This window comes from Protopterus annectens, chromosome 4.part0, assembly GCF_019279795.1.
Source record: "Protopterus annectens isolate FY-2018-M chromosome 4.part0, PAN1.0, whole genome shotgun sequence".
Lineage (NCBI taxonomy): Eukaryota > Metazoa > Chordata > Ceratodontiformes > Protopteridae > Protopterus > Protopterus annectens.
Window position 1 is genome coordinate 926,601,157 of NC_056733.1, and position 23,837 is coordinate 926,624,993.

At 43.9% G+C, this 23,837-nt stretch overlaps 1 protein-coding gene across 1 annotated transcript in view; it reads right to left on the reverse strand.

Moving 5' to 3' along the window:
* Positions 1-23,837, reverse strand: part of GCN1 (GCN1 activator of EIF2AK4) — a gene marked incomplete in the record, with an annotated part of 2,100,248 nt that overhangs the window by 545,640 nt on the left and 1,530,771 nt on the right. The window contains 1 exon segment of the mRNA XM_044068902.1: positions 5,514-5,729. Within this exon segment, the coding sequence (XP_043924837.1) occupies positions 5,514-5,729 (216 nt within the window).

Sequence of the window (23,837 nt, forward strand, 5' to 3'; positions counted from 1 at the left end):
CCAGCACGGGAGGCAGGTGGAACAAATTTTGAAAGAATTTTGGCATGTTGTTAGTGATGATCCTAGTGTAGGACATCTATTTCCCAAACATGTAACCTTTTCTTACAGTAGATATTGTAATTTAAAAGAATTGTTAAATAGAAAATTTATATATTCTACTGACAGAAATGTTGGTATGTATTGTTGTGGGCGATGTTCAGTATGTGGGAAAGTAAAAAACATGCATGGTTTGAAAATTAATGGCAAAAGATATTTTGCATTTGAAAAATTTGATTGTCAGTGATTTGGGGTGGTGAATATTTTAGGGTGTAATTGTAGTATACCTTTATGGTACATTGGACAGACCACTAGAAGGGTTAAAGTGCGCATTTTAGAGCACTTGGGGGATATAAGAAGGGGCAACATGGAAAGTCCAGTAGCTTCCCATTTTATTAATTCACATAATGGGAGTGTTGATGGTTTTTTATTTAGCGTGTTGGCTAGACCCCATGTTTGTGTAGAGAATTTCAAGACTGCATTATGTAGGTTGGAACATAAAATGATTTTGGGATATCACACGTTATTTCCTAGGGGAATGAATTTGGAGAGTGGGTTAGTGATATAAAATTGAGTCTTTTATTTAAATTTTGACATTTTAGTCATATTTATGTGACATATAGTCATTATAATCTTGAAAAAATGAATTTGAGGATATATTGATCGTTATTTATATATTAAATTTATGTATTCAGCAGCAATATATTAAAGTTATGTGGGCATTAAATACGTTTTAGGTGGAAAATGATTAATGTTTGTAAAAATGTTTGTAAAAATGTAGTATTTAATGATCGCATTTAGTGAACACATTTAAGAGATGCATTAAATATTGTACTTATTTTGTTTTTTCATAAAACTGAAAAATGAATTGAATAATGATATAATTGACAATGTGGAATAGATTAATTGATTGATTGATTGATAAGTATATAAAAGGAAGATGCATGTACATGGTAAATGTTCCATTAAGGCGAACTGCCGAGGTACCAGAACGTATATTTTGTTGGATTAAAGGATTCTTCCTTTCACCTCATTTTCCTGCCTCCCGTGCTGGTGGTTTTTCTGGATAGTATCTATTTTCTGTGTTTTTTCTTTGTCCAGCTAACACCCAATGTCCTACCTTCCCAGTAACATGACCCCATGTAGCTAATGGTCACACTCAAACTAGTGGGTCAGCTCCTTGTGCAGGTAACCATTTGAAATGTCGGGACTAGCAAGAGCAAGTCCCAAAACATGAAGACTGAAGTGCCAAAAGGATGACTTACATATACAAAGTCTGAGATGCCATTTCTCAGAATATTCACTTTTCTCTGAGGTATTGCCATCTCAGAGTTGGTATACAGAAGTTTGGGGGATGAGGGGGACTTGCTCTCCTGCAAAAAGAAGTTTTAAGGAGAAGAGTGACTTTCAAGATTCACTCTTCACTGGGTTTTCATTTTTTTTTTTTTTTTTTTGCCTTTTCAGCACTCAGCATTTTGAATGCCGACATTCCACTAGCAGCCCCACATGGATGGTGCAAGATGGATAAAGCCCTGACTAAGGTACAGAACTGCTGGATCAAGGAACATGGCAATGAATGGCCGATGCTGGCATACCCATCTTGAAGGGAAATGGTGGTGGTTCTGTCTAGCTGACTGGCACCAGTAAATGGGGACTTGCTGATATTGAAATGCAGCCAAGAGTGGGGGCACGGGCCTGGCTCTTAATGTAGCTAAGAATGGGGGCATGGGCCTGGCTCTAAATGCGGCCTAGGGTGGAGGCATGGACCTAGCTCTAAATGCAGTCAAGAATGGGGGCATGGGCCTAGCTCAACAAGGCTTGCAATCTTGCATGTAGGAATAAACATGTGCAAGGAGAATGCATTTATGGCCCTCACTGTGACACAAGTGTCCACTTTAGCTACCAGGGATGGGGTTAGGGTCCACTGGATTCACCCTTATAGCTGGCACCAGCAGGTGCAAACAGGGGCACAAAACACTTTCATGACTCCCTTCCATTTATGCTGGTGACTCTTCAGTGGCAGGGGAATGAAAAAACTCTTTGCCGATAAGGGACTGATGGTCAGCAGGCAGAGAAGGAAAAAGCACCAAGAAAGTACTCTCAAGCATGTATCTAGCCATTGACAGTAGCTTCTCTGACTGCTGCTATCTTACCAACATCACACTAACAGTTGGGAATAGTGTTAGCTTCCCTAGAATGTAACTTTTACTTAGTTCACACCGATTTTCACTCGTGAACATTGAAATAGAGGAAGAGAATGTCTTACCAACATCACACTGACAGTTGGGAATCGTGTTAGCTTCCCTAGAATGTAACTTTTACTTAGTTCACACCGATCTTCACTCGTGAACATTGAAATAGAGGAAGAGAATGTCTTACCAACATCACACTGACAGTTGGGAATCGTGTTAGCTTCCCAAGAATGTAACTTTTACTTAGTTCACACCGATCTTCACTCGTGAACATTGAAATAGAGGAAGAGAATGTCTTACCAACATCACACTGACAGTTGGGAATCGTGTTATCTTCCCTAGAATGTAACTTTTACTTAGTTCACACCGATCTTCACTCGTGAACATTGAAATAGAGGAAGAGAATGTCTTACCAACATCACACTGACAGTTGGGAATCGTGTTAGCTTCCCTAGAATGTAACTTTTACTTAGTTCACACCGATCTTCACTCGTGAACATTGAAATAGAGGAAGAGAATGTCTTACCAACATCACACTGACAAGTTGGGAATCGTGTTAGCTTCCCTAGAATGTAACTTTTACTTAGTTCACACCGATCTTCACTCGTGAACATTGAAATAGAGGAAGAGAATGGTACTAAAATGTACATCATTGTCCGTTGGTCTTCTGTACATCCTAGTCGCACGACCTTTCTACATGTAATACAAGAGGATGCAAACTCTCATTCTTGGTTGTGATGAACACGCAATGTTATCTAGTGCATTACATTCTTGGAAAAAGACCATGCAGGCATGTTCAAAGACCAGAAAGTTTGACTGATAAGCTTATAAGTTCCTGGTCTTCATAGGAAGCCTGATCATCATACCTCCATAGTATTATTTTCTACGTCGCATGGTGGTTAGTTTACTGGATCGTCACACCTCCATAGTATTATTTTCTACGTCGCATGGTGGTTAGTTTACCGGATCGTCATACTTCCATAGTATTATTTTCTACGTCGCATGGTGGTTAGTTTACTGGATCATCACACCTCCATAGTATTATTTTCTACGTCGCATGGTGGTTAGTTTACCGGATCGTCATACTTCCATAGTATTATTTTCTACGTCGCATGGTGGTTAGTTTACCGGATCGCCACACCTCCATAGTTAGCTTATCATGGACCTTCAGGCTTTCAATGGACTTCAAACTGCACTGCTGTGGATTTCTTACAGCTGTTTACTAAACCCCTGACATTCAGCCACTTCCACAGCTAAGGACAGTCTTTTTGTACATTACCTTGTAACACTCTTAACACTAACATTTGAGCCAAGGACTATGATGGTATCTGCAAACAAGGGGTGCAGCTGACTGATGGAAAATCATTAGGCAGGTTATTTACAAAAAACTGAAAAGTAATGATTGCCTGACTAAGCCTGGTGGGACTCCTGCCTGGAATATGCAACTCATGGCAACTGAATTACCTAGAATGAGTGCAAAGGATATTTTCTGTGACGTAGGAAGAGAAATGCTTTAATACGGAGTCCTCAAATCCATACTGATGAGGGACTCTAGAATAAAGGTACAGTTAACAGATCATCTCTTACATACAGTATCAGCACCAGATGAGTTACTTTAGGGTGGAAAGAAATCCCAAAATTCTTTTTCTTAACTCCACTTGGAGACTCAGCCAACTGTGTGTGTTGGGGGGGGGGGGGTCAGTTGTATGACTGGGCTAATGCACTATCACCCATTATTAAATGATATTATGAATTAAAAATCTGCAGAATGACACATTTTTGCATGGGAGCTAACAATAGATAACAGCTTTTGTCTTCAAAGGAACATCCCCAACTACACCAGGACCTTGTATTTGATCAAAACATGTATACAAATTAAGAGCAAATTTAAATGGGGCAAGTGATGGTGACTTTGACCAGCATTTGGGCTAGGAACATTAAAATGAATAAGCTCAGAAAAGTGGGCAAACTGGAACACCAAACGTACGCTGGTCTTCAGTTCATTTAGCCCCCTAGTCTGGACTTAAGGATACCATCTCTAACTTACATATGCCTTATAAATTAGCTGCCAGAAAGTTTTGATAGTAACTAAAATCATGGTTATTGTTTATAAAAAAGGAGACTGGCACTAGGTTAGATGTGCAGCTGGTTCAAAATAAAGGCTGGCAGTCAAAAAAAAAAAAAAAAAACCCAGAGAAATCATGAGAACACAGCTGTTGAGAGTCTAGGATTTCCTGTGTTACCTCAGTGGCACCATATAAGAGCAGGAACATGATGACCCCCCCTCGACAATTGCTAGTAATACCTTAACTAAGGGCTGCCACTGGTTGACGGGAAGTTCAGAGGCTTGCATCAAAGGGATCTTTTTATGAGGGGGGTGCATGCAGTTTACTTTGCACACAAAGTATTACAGCTCTGCAAGGGAAGGTTGCGAGCAAAGAGCTGTACTATTCAATCAGAAGTTACCTACGAGATTCCAAATGAAATCCACACACAACAAGCACAGAGCTGTGCTAGTCAATCAGAAGTTACACAAGAGATTCTTAAAATCCACACACAACAAGCAAAGAACTGTACTATTCAATCAGAAGTTACACAAGCAATTCCACATAAAATCCACAAACAACTCAAAGTTAACCTGCTAGAAGGAGAGAGAAACACAGGGGTTCAACAGTCACGAAACAAACAATTACATGTTTCTTGTAATTATAAGTTAGCATAAAAAGGAGGCAAAGGGAGCCACTTCGTCTGCTTACTACTGACCCCGCCCCAAACAAACTATCACAGCTGGAATACAAATACTCCAACCACACAGAGACCGAGAGCACACCCGACTTACAGGTAAGCACCTCCCAGTGCTTAAACTACAAGTAGACATGCACGTGGCCTATCATCTTAAACCACGAAGGTAGGATTTCTGCTTTTCACTTAGAAAGCTCATCTAGGCACAATGATGGGGTATGAAAATGCCTAGGTTCCCTGGGATTCTTTCAGAAGTATATTACACTCTATGAAAAACATGAATTAAAATTTTGTATTAATGTACTCAAAAAAATGTGCCCCGTGTTAAGAGATCTGCTTCCACTGGAGACAAGTGGCATATGCAATGCAACAGAATGGTATACAGAAAAACAAAGCTTTCCATTTGTCTAATGCAACACCCGGTAAGTACACAATTAAGTCGACGTTAAGATTACCAGAATGACTGCTGTCTTCATGTTCACTTTCTTACAAAAACTATTTTTGTAATCAACTTCTGATAGCTTATGAAAAAGCAACACTTACTGTTCGTTTGTCCACGCAGGTACTGGCCAAGAATCCTAGTAGAAGTCCAAAAAGTGTTGGCAATATTTCTCTTAGGGTACGGGGTGTGTTAGAAACCACAATCTTCCAAACATGTAACGAAGCCTGACGAATAACCAGCTGAGTATCAGAGCGGCCCATATACAGCCCAGCCAAAACTCGGTTTCTTCTCTCATGACCCAAAGCGTTGATGATGGCCTGGAATGAAACAAACAGATGTATGCAGTAAGAAATCTACGCAACTCAAGTACCAAATGTTAAAAACTGACCAGGAAACAGCAATAAACTCCCCAAACTCTGCTACCACAGACTGCCCCCCAGGCTTCTACATCCAATGTAGGGCACAAGTTCATTAAGAAGCTCACCATAACAGCTGATATTAGAGTAAGGTGGTAGGGTAACTGCTGTACTAGTTCTTAATAGAAGATTTTTAATAAGAACTAAACAGTCTTGAAACATGTGACGCTGGTTCAAATGGAGATGAGAAGCATCATCTGCATCACACAGAATCAGCCCCACCCAACAACGTGTGCATGTAAGCAAGAAGTCAGAACTACACTTCAAAGGAACAGTCACATAACAGGCGGGACTAATCGCTTTCTATCACATCGGCTACTCAGTCCACATTACCATAGTCTTTAAAGGTCTTACAAGTATAGACAAAAAGGAGACCGTATTAAAATATACCAAGTGGTGTAGGGTGCAAATACCTTGTTACAGTAGAAAAAGTTGTATTAAATGAGCATGGCAATTTGACAAAAATAATTTCAGGGTGGACATTCAGCAGAATATGAAGGACAAAGGAAAAGGGGAACAATAATACTGATTGGTATTGGTGCTCCTACAGTGATTACAGTAGAATGGACTTAAATTCTACCGTAAACCACTATTACAGCATCACAGGAAGTTACAGTGATTACAGTAGAATGCACTTAAATGCTACCGTAAACCACTATTACAGGATCATAGGAAGTTACTAGGCTAATGGTCCTAGGGACCTTACAAGCCTAGCCAAGTTCTTACCCCTATTTCCACAATCAGCGCCTATTGCCCCTGTTCAAGAAGGGAACCCCGGGGTGAATGTATGGTCATCCATCCAATTGTCCAGATTGTCTTTGAAGAGGGCCAAAGAAGTGCTCTGTTTGACATGAAGTGGGAGTCTGTTCCAAAGGTGTGGTAACCGCTGGGAGACAAATCTGTCCCTCCAACAGGTTCTATTAATGTCACATACCAGGTTAAGGTCTTTAGATCAAGTAACCCATGTACCATCTGAATTACGGAGATGCAGCATTTCCAATAAAGCAGGGTCAGACTGCCTTGTATGTAAGGCAGAGATCACCTCTGAGTAGTCTGTATAAAACAGAATAAATTGACAGTGATTTCAGAGGATCCACATAGGACAGATGCTGACCACCTTGAAATTTCCATGTGAGGAACCTTTGTGGCTTCTCCAATTGGTGCAGGTGCTTGGAAAGGTACATATCAAAAGGGGCGTTGTACTCAATTACTGGCCTGATGAGGGAAGAGTACAGGGAGGTTATAACTTTTTTTTCTGGCAGCAATTCCCTTACTTATGAGATGAGCAATACAGAATGCCCTTCTTACCACTGTGGAGACATGGTGGTGAAAGATGTTTGCTGGTCAACCTGTGTGCCCAAATCCCTCACCACTGAGTGCATACTTAAGGTGTTGCTATTGATGTGGTAGTTACCACGCACATTGGTTTTACTGAAAGGAATGAGAATACATTTTTTGAATTGAGTTTAAGGCCATGACTTTGGCACCTATCATTTGTTTAAGACCCTGTTGTAGGATGTGACATAATTTGGAGATTCTATGACCGCTCCCAGTTGGCAGTCATCACCAAACTGTCAGCCACAGACCTTTAGTTTTTGCTTGCATTCAGAGAGAGAGTCCAAACAGTAGAGGTCCCAGGACTGATCCCTGTGGAACACCACTGGTTGCAGGTCTGCTGTTGGAGGTGGATTCCCCTATTTTGAGTACATGAGATCTATCACTGATCCAGTTAGGGGACCCATCTAACGATATAAGGGTTGATGACTAGTTGGGTGAGTTTCTCAATGATGCCCAAGTGGGGGATAGTGTCAAGGTAGGCTGTATGCACAGATTTCCCTTTGTCCAGGGCCTTGGTGACTATCTCAAAGAAGTCTACCAGGTTTAAAAGGCATGACCTCCCTTTGACAAATCCAAACTGAGTAGGGCCAATTGTTTGCAGATTACCTATATTTTTGCTGATAAGGTCTTTCTCTCTTTTTTTTTTTATTTCTCCTAGTCTTTTGGTTTCTAATACCATGATGGGAATGGACCCCATTCATAAGTTAAAGTACAATTAAAGTTCATGAAATTAGTACTGTTTCAATCTTTGATGTCAGCCAGTACTGCTCTTTGCAGCACCAGCAATGTGCCCAGTAATGACTCCCTCTGCAACTCGTATGGAGTTGCATGTACGGGCAACATATCCAAGTATGACTGCAAATTCTTTGCCCCTACTACTACTGGAACTGTCTGGGTACCCTTCTTCCACATTGCCCTTATCTCCTCCTGCAAATCCTGATATTTTATGACTTTGTCTCTCTCTTTCTCTCTCTCTCTATGCAAGACATTGTAGTCATTGGGTGTAGCAATTTCAATGATCAACAAGGTCCAGGATGATTCACTCCATGGCCTTGCAGATAAGGCTAGTCAGGCTAATAAGTCTATAGTTCCTGGGGTCAGGGGAAGCACCACCTTTGTGCAAGGGAATAACGGTGGCTGTTTTCCATTCAGCTGGTATGAAACCAGTGCTTAGACTGATTGAAGAGAGTACCCAATGGTGTTTTTAATTCATGCTGGAGCCCATGTAAGGTGCCAGTCTAAAATGTTTATAAGGTTTCACCGATGCTGTGTTTTTGGCCTTAGAGAAAGCATTTATGGCCTGCTCTTTAGAGATGCAAAATAGGGGACAGGTGGTAGGGATGTCATGGGTACGTGTGTCAGGGACAGGGGAGTGAACTTTTCACAGAACCTGTCGGCCAACAGGTTAGCTACAGTGGATACAAAAAGTGTACACACCCCTGTTAAAATGCCAGGTTTTTGTGATATAAAAAAATGAGACCACAATAAATCATTTCAAAACGTTTCCCACCTTTAATGTGACCTATAACCTGTGCAATTCAATCGAGAAACAAATGTGTTAGGGGAAAAAAAATAGAAAAAATAAAAAATGTACAATAAGCTGGTTGCATAAGTGTGCACATCCATAAACTAATCCTTTTGAAGCACCTTTTGATGTAATTACAGCATTCAGTCTTCTTCAGTACACACCTGCCATCAATTAAAGACTCTCTGATTAACCACCAATAACATTTAGCTGTCTTAGTAGGAATTTCCTAACATTTACTCAGTTGCCTGCTACAGCAAAAGCAATGATTCGCAGAGAGCTTACAAAGCATCAAAGGGATCCCATTGTTGAAAGGTATCAGTCAGGAGAAGGGTACAAAAAAATTTCCACAGCATTGGATATACCATGAAACACAGTGCAGACAGTCATCAAAAAGTGGAGAAAATATGGGACAACAGTAACGTTGCAAAGAACTGGATGTCCCTCCAAAATTTATGAAAAGACAAGATGAAGAGAGACCTACAGCAACACTGAAGGAGCTGTAAGAATTTCTGGCAAGTACTGGTTGTGTACTACATGTGATAATCTCCTGAATTCTCCACGTCTGGGCTATGGGATAGGGTTGCAAAATGGAAGCCTTTTCTTACATGGAAATACATCCAGGCCCTTCTAAAATTTGCAAAACAATACAAGTCTCCCAAAAGCATGTGGGAAAATGTGTTGTGGTCTGATGACACCAAGGTTGAACTTTTTGGCCACAATACCAAAAGGTTCGTTTGGGGCAAAAGCAACAGTTCGAATCACCAAAAGAACACCATCCCCACAGTGAAGCATGGTGGTTGCAATACCATGCTTTGGGGTTGCTTTTCTTCAGCTAGAACTGCGTCTCTAGTAAAGGTGGAGGGAATTATAAACAGTTCCAAATACCAGGCACTTTTGGCCCAAAACCTTCAGGCGTCTGCTAAAAAGCTGAAGACGAAAAGGAATATCACCTTTCAACACAACAATGACCCCAAGCGTACATCCAAATAAACAAAAGAATGGCTTCACCAAAAGAAAAAAAAAAAGTTATGTACTCACCATAACATTCCATGCTTGTTGTCCTTGATCTCGCCTTCCTTCTTGCTGGTTGGGTTCGGAGCCGATCCTCTGCTCCGACTCGGCCACATTCTAGAGCTCGAGAGCTTCCACTAGCTCAAGGCTAGACCTTATCCCATCATGCCTAGCAACAGTTATATTTGTAGAAAGACTCAGTCTACCCAATTCATAAGGCAGAAGGGAATCAAGGCCTATATAGCCAAAGTATGGATAATTCCTCTCGATCATCCAGGAGGGGGAAGGAGGGTGGGATGCAAGAAGGAAGGCGAGATCAAGGAACACAAACATGGAATGTTATGGTGAGTACATAACTTCTTTATATTATGTTGTCCCTATCTCGCCTTCCTTCTTGCTGGTTGGGACCGTGTCCCCAGCACCTTCATCTTGGGTGGCTCAAGGGAATACTCTTCAGAACCGTGGAACCAAAGGATGCCCTGTTCCGGGAGGCCACATCTACTTTGTAATGAGTGATGAAGGTATGGAGATTAACCCATGTAGCTGTTGCACAAATTGAGTCTAAACGCAGCCTGGCCTGAAAGGCAGTAGAGGTAGACAAGGCCCTAGTTGAGTATCCTCAAATCTTTCCTGGCAGCTGTTTGTTCTGTAAGTTATAGACAATAAGTGATGGTGTCTGAAAGCCATTTTGATAGTTCCTTTTCTATTCTCTGCAAAGGATACAAACAATTGGTCAGATTTCCGGAATTATTGTGTCCTGTGCAAGTAAAAATGTAACTGCCTATGAACATCCAGTTGGTGGAGTTTATACTCTGCCTTGTTGCCATGATCCGTGAAGAATACAGGTAGTTCTACTGATTGGTTCAGATTGAACTCTGAGCAAACTTTTGGTAGGAGGGAGGGGAGGGTTCTGAGAGAAACCCTATCTTTGTGAAAAATTAAATAAGGGGAAGGAATAGATAGAGCTTGTAATTCTGATATCCTCCTAGCTGAGGTAATGGCAGTCAAGAAAATAATTTTCCAAGTCAAAATTTTTAGAGGACAAGTATTAGCCTGTTCGAATGGAGGAAGAATCAAGGCAGCTAGGACTAAATTTAGATCCCAAGGAGGAGGTGGTTCTCTTATTGGGGGTTTCAAAAGGATAATACCCTTTAGAAAAGCTTTGCATAGCCTGTGGGACATAACATTGGAACCCATTTCTCCCACATGAAAGTTGGAAATAGCAGCCAGCTGAACTCGGACAGTTGCTGCTGCTGCTCCTTGGTTAAAGGTTTCAACGAGAAATTCAAGGATCTTCGAAGTAAGTGCAGTAAAAGGATCGATACTATTTCTGGCTGCCCATCAAGAGAACCATTTCCATTTGCTACTATAAAGTTTTCTTGTTGAGGATTTGTGAGAGGAAATTAGAATATGTTGTACTGCAGGGGAGATGTCAGGAAGCCTGGCTAACATGGGAAGTGGAGGAACCAAGCTGTCAGCTTGAGGGGCCTGTAAGGAAGAGTGGAGTGTGCCCAACTGACGCACAAGCAGATCTGGAACTGGGTCCAGGATCCAAGGCTCCTCCTGAAGAAGGGACCATAGAAACGGGAACCAGATTTGACGAGGCCAGTAAAGGGCAATGAGTATTAGCTTGCAACCCAATGATTTTGCTTTCTGAAGAACCTTGGGTATCAGAGGGAATGGGGGAAAGGCATACAAAAGGCCCGGGGGCCAATCGTGAACAAGAGCATCCCTGGGTGAATGTCCCAGTGGGGGGACTAAAGGGAAATAGCTGCTGCATTTGGCATTGATGGAGGTGGCAAAAAGGTCGCAGCAAGGCTGGGCCCACTTGTGAAAAATCTGATTCAGGGACCCTGCTTAGCTTGTCCTCCATCATGTTGGATTGTCCTGGAATGTGTGTCGCAATCAGGAAGCGTTGGGAAGACATTGTCCACTGCCACAATCTTACAGCCTCTCGACACAAGGGGTAGGATCTGGTTCCACCTTGCTTGCTAATGCGCCATACTACTAACATGTTGTCAATCTGAATTGCAATCGTCCCCGTGGGTGGAGAGCTGTGTAGTGCTTGCAATGCCAGGAGCACCGCTCTCATGTCTAGGACGATGATGTGAAAGTGGTAATCGTGTTGTTGCCAAGTCCCATGAACAGTCTGTCCCAGATAATGCCGCCTCACCCTATCTGGGAAGCGTCCGTGGCCACTGGTTGGGCGAGGACGAACGGTCTGCCTATCATCAGCTACGTAAACTGAAGCCACCATTTTAGGTCCTTCTTACAGGTCTCCATGATGAGAATTTCATGGGACATTGGTAGATCTTACATAGACCATTGAGCAAATAGGAACCACTGTAACAACCTCATCTGGAAGCGCGCCAAGGAACTAGTGTTTTTGCTGCCACCATTGAGCCCAGGACTTTTAGAACAAATCTTGCGTGAGTCTTTTTCCTCCCGATTAAAATTGCTACCTGATGTCGACTGGTCAACACCCTCTCTCCTGAAGCAATTTTGCTATCATGCCTTTGGTATCTAAATATGCCCCTATAAATGTAATATATTGACAGGACAACAAGGCAGACTTTTTGTAGTTTACAGTGATGCCTAGCTGAGAGCAGAGGTGGATTGTGGTGTCCCTTGCCTCGGTTAGTCAATACTCGGTGGCAGCGGTAAGGAGCCTGTTTTCTAGATATGGAAACACCTGGAATCCTAGATGCCTCAGATGAGCTGTGACTACTACCATGGATTTGGTGAACACCCTGGGGGCTGTGGTGAGGCCAAAGGGCAGAGCTCTGAACTGGTAGTGACTGGCTCCCAGACGGAAGCGTAGAAATCTCCTGGATCACCTGTCCATCTTGATATGGTAGTACACATCCTGGAGTTCGATGGAGCACATCCAATTGTCCTTTCCCAGGAAGGGAAGTATGGACTGCAGTGTCACCATCTGGAACTTTGTCTTCTTGGCAGACTTGTTGAGTCTGCTGAGATCCAAAATAGGCCTCCAGTCCCCTGTTCTCTTTGGTATTAAAAAGAACCTTGAGTAAGTTCCGTATCAGATTTGGTCTGCAGGGACTTCTTGGATGACTCGTTTTCTTAGCAACCTTTGAACTTCTAGGGTTGCTTGTTTCCTTAGATTGGGTGGCACATCTGGGATGGATTTTCGTTTTCTGGGGAAAGGTGGCATGGGGAAAGGAATACTGTATCCCCTGGATATGACCGACTGTACCCATGTGTCTTTTATGATACTTTGCCAGGCTTCTAGGTACAGTGACAGGCGGGCCTCCTTTCAGCAGTGCTGGAAGAACCTACCAGAAAACGTATTTCTGTCGCCATGACTCTGCTGACCCCCTCTGCCGCAAGGGTGGCATCTCCCATTATTATTCCCCCTCTGCCTCTGGGGGGAAAAAAATCACCACGTGCGTCAGGCAAAGCTCCCTGGGTTTTCTGGAATCACATTTTTCCGCCTTTCTGACCTTTGGGATAAGGTTGAGTAGGCGCGGAAAAATGCACTCCCACGGCAGAGAGAGTCTTGCCATCTTGCTCGCACCTGGTGAAAGTCTTTTACCTTGGGCCCGAACAATGACAAGCCATTAAAAGGGGCATTGGTAAAGGAGGACTTGAAGGGCTCTGCAAACTGACAAAGGCGCATCCAGGAATGTCTCCATAAGGCGACTCCTGTGTCTGCTGCCCTGCTTGTTCCATTGGCTGCATAGGAAATAAGCCGCATGGAGGAGTTAACTACAGAAGATAAGGTCACAAGCTGAGAAGCAGTTCTATCTGTTGCTCCTGCAACTGTAGGATCCTGCCTCCGGAGAAGGGTGAAATGGGATAAATAATTCAGTGCCGTAAGGGTAAAGGCCATTGAAGAAAGACGCTTCAAGTAGCTGTCCATCTTGCGGGACTCTGTTCGGCGGACAGACAGAAGTAGAGGTTTCTGCTGATTCCTTCTTTGTGGCCGCCGCCACCACCATAGCATCAAATGGCACGTACTTGGTCAGGAAAGATTTGTCTTCTGGTGCAGTTATGAACTTACTCGGCTTCCGTGGAACTGGTTCCATTGATTCTGGGGAGCTCCACGTCTTTCGACTTACTACTCCTAGTAACGGGTTGAAGGGAGGAGACACATAAGAGGTGGAGGGTCCAGAACTGAATGCGTCCAGGTACACGAACTTGTCTTCAGAAGGGGAAAGGGAATTCCAGCCACCCCTCTGCTTGAAGATTTCCAGGATGTCCGAGAATGAGACATCCTCAGAGGGGGACCATGGGGACCGTTCTGAGTCCTCCAAGTCCGTGTCCGATGTCAGAGTCTCAGGGGAGTCCAAATGCTTCCTCTTACATGTCCTCTTCCGAGGGACCTCCGCAGAGGGGTGCTCTGGGGAGGTTTCAGAAGAGGGGGAGTCACCCAATGGGGAGCCCTGGGGCATTGGTTCCCTACGCTTAGAATGGGGGGGTGGTGAGAAGGGAGACACTGACTCCACAGGAGACAGTGTAGCTGAAGCAGAGGGTGGAGCTGTCTGAGAGGACAGCGCACTCATCACCTCGAAGGCACCACGATCCCAGCCAGAGAGGGTCCCTGGCTCCAAAGAGAGACCTTTCCCACAGCGAGGGTGATGGCTCAGAGGCTGATGTGGGAGCAGAGCTCACCTGCGCCGAAGCTCCAAGAGGGAGAGTAGGTTCGGACAAGGGTCCGATGCCACTCCCCCCTCAGAGCGGATGAGGGAGTGTCAGCCCCCAGATCCCTTGACAGAAGGTGGTATCAAGGAGATCGGAGCAGATGTCAGAACTGAGAGACCGGAGGTTTTCGGAACTGATGGTTCCACCACAATGACTTCCATGCACTTTGGCTCCGAGCTCGTGTGTCAAAGGAGGAATAGACGATTCGGGAGGATGTATAGTCTTTTATGCATCCATATGGGCTGGGCTCAATAAGATTTTTGCTAGAGCCGGTATCTTGAGTAGCCCCTTCACCACCCTCTCCACATCATCGTCTGAAAGGCTCCTGGACGACTCAGAGGAGGGGGTGGACGATTGGTGACTGCCCACCACAGACTAGATAAGTGGAGACTTTGGAGCAGACCGCACCAGTTCCAAGGAAGGACACCTTGTTCTTTTGTGACTCCTAGATGGTTCAAGGACACTGATGGAACCGCAGGAGATAAAGTCTTGTCAGACCAGAGAGGTTTCGGATCTGATGAACTGGAAGATTTGTCTTTCTGCGTCGACGGCTCTGAGGTCGGAAATGATGAAGATATCAGTTTGGAGGATTTGTCTGGTTTTCTTGCCTGATTCCCTTCAACTGATGCCTCAAAGGGCCCTTTTAATAAACCTCTCAAAATGAGTCTGTTCTTACGCTCCTGCAGGACTCTAGCGCTGAATCCATGACAAATGGAAAAAGAATCCTGCAGGTGTACTGCTCCCAGGCAATAAACTCAGCTAGTATGTCCGTCAGGGACATTTTTTGGGAGCAAGAGTCGCACTATTTGAATCCAGAAAGCTTGGATTCTTTGGATGCTTCTTTGGCATATCTGAGTAGTACAAATAGCAACAAGCACAATAAAACCACAGCTACAAGTAGCAAAAAAGGAAGAAATATCAACACTCTACAACAAACAATAGCAGCACTATATCTAAATTTTTTTTTTAACAGAAGGTAATGGGAAGGGGGAGAGCCTCTAAGTTAACGACAACTCCCCCAACCGAGGAGAGCCTCTAACTTAAACAGCTAACTCCTTACGCTGAAAAGGGGAGAAGGAGGGAATAAGGAGAAACCCTCTAACTGAAACAGGCTGACAGCAAAGGGTGAATCCTCTAAAAACAGATTCTGAAGTGGGAGGTAGTAGGCCTGAAGGAAACACGACAGCCTGAACAACCACCACCACCAAACGGAGATGGGTAGAATCCTAAGAATAAACATTAACTACTAATCTACAGTAAAGTCTTCCTGTAAATATTTTATGATATTTAAGCAAAAAATAGAAGAAAAAATCAAAAACTTGGTCTAAGCCAGTTTCCAGCAATCTTGAAACTTCAAGCGGCAATCAAGATCTGGGTAACTCTCGCTAGCCATGATGGGATAGGGTCTAGACCCAAACCAGCAAGAAGGAAGGCGAGATAAGGACAGCATAACATTTAAAGTTTTGGAATTGCCCAGACCTAAATCCAATAGAAAATCCGTGGGGTGACCTGAAGAGGGCTGTGCACAAGAAATGCCCTTGCAATCTGACATATTTGGAGCGCTTTTGCAAGGAAGAGTGGGCAAATACTGCCAAGTCAAGATATACCATGTTGACAGACTCCTACCCAAGAAGACTGAATGCTGTAATTAAATCAAAAGGTGCTTCAACAAAGTATTAGTCTAAGGGTGTGCACACGTATGCAACCAGCTTACTGTACTTTTTTTATTTTTTATATTTTTTCCCTAAGAATTGATTTTCAATTGAACTGTACAGGTTATAGGTCACATTAAAGGTGGGAAAAGGTATGAAATGATTTATTGTGGTCTCATTGTTTTATATCACAAAAAATGGCATTTTAACAGGGATGTGTACACTTTTTAAATCACTGTATGTCCACAGGCTCAGTATATGTGGTATCATTAACTACCAGCTCAGCACAAATCTGGGCCTTTCTTTTTAGATTATGAATTTAACTACAGAATGCCTTGTGGTTGTCCTTCGTTGAAGAAGTTAATATGGACTTGTAGTTTGTTTTGGAGGACTTCGCAGGAAGTCTTATTTGCTTGTTTACGCTGAGGAGGGAGTGTTTCCAGCTTAGGAGGGCTCGCTCCCTTTTATTCTTAGACAGCAATTTCTTCCTCTTGTTGTAAACCCTGTTAATGGTAGTTGTTCACCAGGCAGGTTTGCTCTTACTTGAGGAGCTTGTTTTGATCCCATCAGGTACGGCAGAGTCCATGCAAGTATATAGAGGTGTTCGTACAAAGCATTAGTGTAGAACTCAACATAGTTGCAAGTTCCGTCTGAGGGAGGTGGTGTAGTGAAGGTACTTTTTTTAGTTTAGTTGCTCCTAGCAAGGGGGAAGGTCAGGTGTGATAGCTACTTCGAATGAGACCGATGTGTGGTCAGATCTCGCCATGCAGTGCAGGACCTTACAGTGGGGGTGCTACAGTAGTCCGCCATATTGGTAAGCACCAGATTCAGGATGATGGCACCCCTTGTGAGGGTGTCATCCAGCTGGTCCAGGGCATTGGAGTTAACGAAGTCTATGAAACTTTGGGCAAGTGAGTTTTGGCATGAATAATTTACCCAGTCAATGGATGGGTAGTTAAAGTCACCTAAAACCATGGTGTTCGGATATATCTTGATATACTCTAGTAGATCCAAACAGTCAGAGTGGGTGTCCTGATTCATGGAGGGGGTCCTGTAGCTGGCAATGACTTGAACAGGTGTCCTACCAACAGTTAATTGCACCTAAAGTGTCTCCAGAGAATCATACTGTTTACCCAGTCTGGAGGTGTATTTATCACTAATGAAGATTGATACACTGCCTGCTTTAGTTTTCACGCCTTCAGTTTGAGGTCTGAACATGTGGAAGATGGTGTAATCCGCTATGGCTGGGGTGCTTTCCACAGCCTTGAACCAGGTCTCCAAGACTGCAAAAATGTCTGCATCTTCCAAGGTGAGGACAGCTTCCAGTGAGTGCAGTTTCATGCTGAGATTCCTAGCATTTAGGTTCATAAGTTCATAGGTAGGTACTAGGCTATCTACCGGAAGACATTTATAAGCTTTTGCCGCCCCCTTAGATTAGTTCCCTGTGCCTCTGTCTAGCAGAGCCATAGAATTGATCCCTGGGGTAAACTTTCTGTTTCCCATCCACTCTTCAAGGTTTCTCTTGAAGAGGGTTAGCGAGGAGCTCTGCCTAATGTAGACTGGAATCTTGTTCCAGAGCATGGGAAGTCTCTGGGACAAGAATCTATCCCCTCCAGCATGTCCTATTTATTGTTGTGGTGAGGTTTAGATCCCTAGAGCATGTGGTTTTCTTTAGGTGGAGCATGTCCATCAATTCTGGGTTGGACATGGCCTTGTATGTCAGGCAGAGATCACCTCTGAGTAGGCGGTATGCAACCGAGTACAGCTGGTGTTTCTTCAGTTGAGCTGCATAGGGCATCTGTTTGAGGCCAGTTAAGCTCTTGGTGAGGTACTTCTGTGGTCTTTCCAGCTGTTGCAGGTGTCTTGTAAGGTGCATCCCAAATGGTGCATTGTACTCTATGATGGGTCTGATGAGTGATGCGTAGAGGGGCACAATTACCTCTTTTGATCTGGATGCAAACCCTTTTGTGATTAGGTGGGCCATATAGAAGGATTTTCTAACCACTTTGGCAATGTGATTATTAAAGGAGAGGTTACTATCTACTTGGGTCCCCAGATCCCTTATTACGTCTTCTGTATTTAGGGGGCTACCAACTACGTGGTAGTTTGTGGGTACTTTGTTTTTTCCAAAGGGGATGACTATGCACTTTTTGGCATTTAGCTTGAGGCCGTGGTTTTGACACCAGGTATCTGTCTCAGTGAGACCATTTTGGAGGATGTCTTTGACAGCCGGATAGTCAGTTATAGCCCCTAGTTTGCAGTCTTCTGCAAACTTGGTCAGCCATAGTCCTCCTGTGCTTGCCTGTACCTCTGAGAAGTATATGCCGAACAGGAGGGGTCCCTAGGACTGAGCCCTGGGGAACGCCACTTGTAACCGGTTTAGAGTCAGACCTAGCTTCCGCAACTCTTACCATGTGGGTTCTATCCATGAGCCAGTTGGCAACCCATCTCGTGACATTGGGGTTTATGTTCAGGATGGTGAGCTAGTCTATAATACCTGAATGGGGAATGGTGTTGAAGGCCTTTGCGAGGTCTAGGTAGGCTGTGTGTACCACCTTTCCCCTTGTCTATAGCCTTGATAACCGTTTCAAAGAAGTCCACCAGGTTTAGGAGGCATGATCTGCCCTTAACAAAGCCAAACAGGGTAGGGTCCAGTGTTTGGAGGTTCCAAATGTCTCTGTTAATGAGATCCATGATGATGAACTCCATAGCCTTGCAGACCAAGCTAGTCAGGCGTATAGGGCGATCGTTCCCGGGGTTTGTTGTGGCTCCAACCTTTGTGGAGCAGAATAACCACTGCTGTGCACCAATCTATGGGCACGTAGCCTGTGGAGAGGCTGAGTTTGAACAGTGTGTTTAGGTGAGGGGTTAGTCTTTGAGCTCGTGCAGGACGCAGCCTGGGACACCATCCGGTCCCATTGATGCTGTGTTTTTGGCTTTGGAGAGGGCTGTTTAACCTGAATGTCTGTGATTTCAGGGGCACTACATTCTTCTGGTATGGTTATGGGCCCTTTTGGGGGTGAAGTTTGCACTGAACCCGTCTGCCAGGATGTTGGCGATATTGGTCAGTTCAGTATATTTTGTGCCATTCTGCACTAACTCCAAGCAGATCTGAGAATTGCCAATTAGATTCTTGACATAGCTAAAGAATGTCTTGTGGTTATCTTTGGAGTCCTTGGCAATTTTTCTTTCGAAGCTAGCCTTGGACGATTTTATGAGGGATTGTAGTTTCTTGCTGATACTGATCAGGGATGTCATCCCTTCTTGGGATTTTACTCTTTTCTGTACTAGTTTCCTCCTTCTAATGTATAGCTTGTTTATGGCAGGGGTCCACTAGACTGGTTTCCTTTTCTTGGAGGAGTGAGTCTTGGTTTTGCTTAGGATAGCATGATCCATGCATTCCTGTAGGTGCCCATAGAGTGCATTAGTAAAGGATTTTGCAGCTTGGACAGCGTTATCCTTAAGCATGGGGGCTTTGACCCTTTCCACCTTGGTCTTAAGTAACGTGAAGTTTGCTTTTGAAAAGTTTTTCACGGTGGTTTCTTTGACTGGGGGTGGGGGCGGAATGTGGATATCCAGAGTGATTTAGTTTATGGTCAGATCTAACCAGCGAGGGGTTGACCTCCGGTGTGGAACACCAGTCGTCCATATTGGTGATGACCAGGTCCAATATGTTGTTGCCTCTGGTGGGGGTGTTGACCAGTTGATCCAGGGTGTTTGAGTTTATAAATTCTAGGAAATGTTGGGCAAGGGAGTTATAGTACTTCAGTAGTTCTCCCAGTTAATGTTTGGGTAATCGAAATAACCCAATATCAGGGTGTTTGGTAGGACCTTTATGTTTCCCAGTGTTTCCAGAAATGCGGAATGGGGGTCCTGGGACATGGTGGGTGATCTGTAGCAAGCTACAACTGCAGTTTTACCCTTTGTTAGTTGCACGTGGATGATCTCTGAAGCATCGTGCTGTGCCACTAACCTGGAGGTGTGGGTATCCTTGATGAATAAGGATATGCCCCTGCCTTTTGTATTTTGGTCCAGGTTTTGTGGCCGAAATGTATTGTACGAGTTGTAGCCTGGTAGTGCTGGGGGTGCTCTCTGGAGCCTTAAACCAGGTTTCTGTTACTGCACATATATAGATTTTCTCCATACTGAGGAGTGCTTCGAATGCGTGCATTTTGAGGTTTAGACTTCTGGCATTGAGTAGCATTACCCTCAGTTTTTCGTTACTTTTGCTATTTACAGCGGTGGGTTTTGTCTTTTGAGCCTTGCCTAAAAAGGCACTATGGGGGTGGCAAGAGCCTTAACCAGTATGCGAAAGCCTAAGAGTGACAGGTGCAAGCCATCTCTAGTGAAGCAGCATGGCTTGTTGAGCAGGTCATCCCACGGTGACAGACATTGAATCCCCTTTGAATAACACCAGAAGCTTAGCCAATTGTTGAAATTGATAATTTTTTCTTTATACAGTGGTATTTATTCTTGGTGAGGGCAGGATGCTACTCAGGGTCAGGGTCATACTGGCCTGGGCTACATGGTCAGAGAGCTCTTCCATGTCTCTTTTCATGTAGTCCAGGGAGGTACGGCTCAGGACATCCACACTAACATGGACAATGACAGAGCCGTATTTGTACTTGTTGTGGAGTGACCTGAGTGCTTGTGTTATGTGGCAGATCCTGGCACCCGAGAGGCAGCCAACAGTAACCTTCTCCTTGTTCAGCCTAGTGAGTGAGACATCAGTGTGCCTGACTACAGTCTCACCTATTACTAATGTATTGGGTATGTTATTTTGCCTTAAGGGATGTGATTGCGTGGCACATTGGTTTTGTGAAGTATGTGTTTCATGGTTTATGTTGGGGGGTGGAGGTTGCTTACATGTCTGCTTTGGAGGTCTCTCTTGCTTTTGGAGATTTTTATTTAGAGCCTCCGAGTATGTTTTCGTGTATTTATCTGTTTTTTTTTGCCAGTGCTGGTTTCATAGGTCTATGAGAGACTGGTGGTGTGATGCAAGTAATTACCTTCTCCTCTTGACTGTCTAGTCCAGTCTTGGGTTGAGAGAGCTTAGCCTCCAGTTTTGCTGTATAATTGCATCTCTTGCATGTATTAGTGTTTGGTGGTAGGAGGAGAGGGTTGTCTGTGTACATGAGGCAGTTGTAACATTGCCTCAAAATGCCCAGATTCACGAGTTGGACCGGACAGTACACCTGAAACTGCCCTTTGGACATGCCTGGATAGGTACAGTGAACTGTTTTACTGATTGGCTGGTAAGGTCAAATAGAGAGCCTTGTCCTTCTGTACAGTATGGGGGGGGGGGTCTAGTGCTAAGGTTTATTAGTGCTTGCTATGAGTTTTGAGCAAGTGCCGGGCTGAGAAGTGAATGGTTTGAGTGCTTCAGTTGAAAGTTTGTCTAGTTCCAAGGGAAAAATTGAATGAAGAGCAGACCTTGTGGAGCCGGGAATAGTTATACCCTAGCTAACCGGCGCTGCCTGGCACGCAAATGTGGGTTTTAAGGCAGGGAAATAAAAGAGATGGAAATTAGCCCAAAGTGCCCAATAAACTACTAATTTCTGGCCTGAAACCACTCCTCCAGGGACAGATACACTGCTCAAAACTCCCCTCTCTCACAGGTGAACAGAGAAACTTCCTTCTATCCAAGTAAGGTATGAGCAAACACAGAAGCTTGCAACACAGCCCTGAATTCAGCACTAACCTGAAAACTGGACTATACTAGCTTAGAAAGGCAGGAAAACAAGTTTTTTTTTGTTTTTTCAGAAAATAAAGCAGATAAAATAAAAAAAAAAAACTTTAAATACACAGAAATGGCCATCACACTTGTGTGCGTAGCCTACAACAGTTAAAGAGGTAATTTAAACACAAAAACGACTTTGTTAAAGTGCAGACAATAAAATAAGTACAATATGTAGCTGAAACAAGCTTTTTAAGTCACAGAAACTCTAAAAAAATCTGCGTTTTTAGGCGGAATTAGCTAAAGGCAGCAAGAAAATGCAGAAAAATGATAATCATTCCAATTTGTCTTTCTGCTGCTGTAGAATTCTGCAGGGTATCAGGCAGGAGCTTGCTGAGCTGTATGCAAGCGCAAAAACCTTGCAAATGCCGGTTTTATAGCAGGGAAATGAAAGAGAGAAATTAGCCCAAAATGGCCAATAAACTACTAATCTCGGGGCTGAAACCACTCCTCCTCCTCCAGGTACAGACAGGCTGCTCAAAGCTCCCCTCTCTCACAGGTGAACAGAGAAACTTCCTTCTATCCAAGTAAGGTATGGACAAACACAGAAACTTGTAACACAGCCCTGAATTCAGCACTATATATATATATATATATATATATATATATATATATATATATATATATATATATCCCCCAGAAAATAAAGCAGATGCAATCAATTCAGCATTGGGAATTTTGTCCTTCAGACACTGGCTAAAAAAGGCACTATGTGGGTGGCAAGGGCCTTAGCCAGTAGCCGAAATCCCAGGGGTTGCAGATGAAGATCATCTCTGGAAAACATCAAGGTATGTTGATTGTGTCATCCCAGGCTGACAGATAGTGGAACCTCTTAGAATGAGACCAGAAGCTAAGCCAATTATTGAAGTCAATCATTTTCTGTTTGTATTGTGTGGAGACATGTAACTGCAGTGGTGGTGCTGCGGTAGCGTTGTTGCCTCACAGTTAGACGTTGCCCGTTCGATTCTCAGAGCGTCTTCTGTGTGGCGACATGCGTGAATGGGCGTTCCTTCGCTGAAGATTGTGCGTTAGGCCCGGCAAGCCAGTACATAAAAATCTACTGCCAATCATTAGCGGACCGGAGTTCCGCTGTGGTGACCCCTAACCAGGAAAAGCAGAAAGAAGACATTGTGTGGACACGTGTGAATGGGCGTTCCTTCATTGAAGGTTGTGCGTCAGAGCTGGCAACTCGGCACGTAAAAATCTACTGCCAATCATTAGCGGACCAGAGTTCCGCTGTGGCGATCCCTAACCGGGAAAAGCCGAAAGACACAACAACAACATTGAGGCATCATAGGTTCATAGGTTCATACTAGGCTATCTGCCCAAGGGCATTTATAAGCCTAGCCCATAGTTATGTGGCTTTCGCCACCCCTTTAGTTTGAATAAAAACTATGCCTATCATTTTTCTGTGCCTCTGTCAAGCAGTGACACTGAAGTAATCCCTGGGGTATATCTGCGATCTCCCATCCATTGGTCAAGATTCCTCTTGAACAAGGCCAGCGAGGTGCTCTGCCTCACATGTACCGGGATTTTGTTCCACAGCATAGGGAGTCTCTGGGTGATGAATCTGTCCCTCCAGCACGTTCTATTTATAACCGTGTCAAGGTTTAAGTCTCCGCCTTGTGGTTCTGAGGGATCTAGATTTTTGAGGTGAAGCATATTCATCAAATCTGGGTTTGACATGGCCTTATATGTCAGGCACAGGTCACCTCTGAGCAAGCAGTATGAGACTGAATAAAGCTGGAGTTCTTTCAGTCGGGCAGCATAAGACATATTTTTGAGACCCTTTATCCTTTTGGTGAGGAACTTTTGGGGCCTTTCAAGCTGCATCAGGTGTCTGGTCAGATACATTCGAACGGGCATTGTACTCAATCATAGGTCTAATGAGTGATGAGTACAGGGGACGATGACCTCCTTGATCTAGATGTGAATCCTTCATGATCAGGTGGGCGATATAGAAGGTTTCCTAACTACTTTAGCAACATGAGTGTCAAACGAAAGACTACTGTCAACTTGGGTGCCCAGATCCCTGATGACTTTTTCTGTGCTCAGTGGATTGTCACCTATATGGTAGC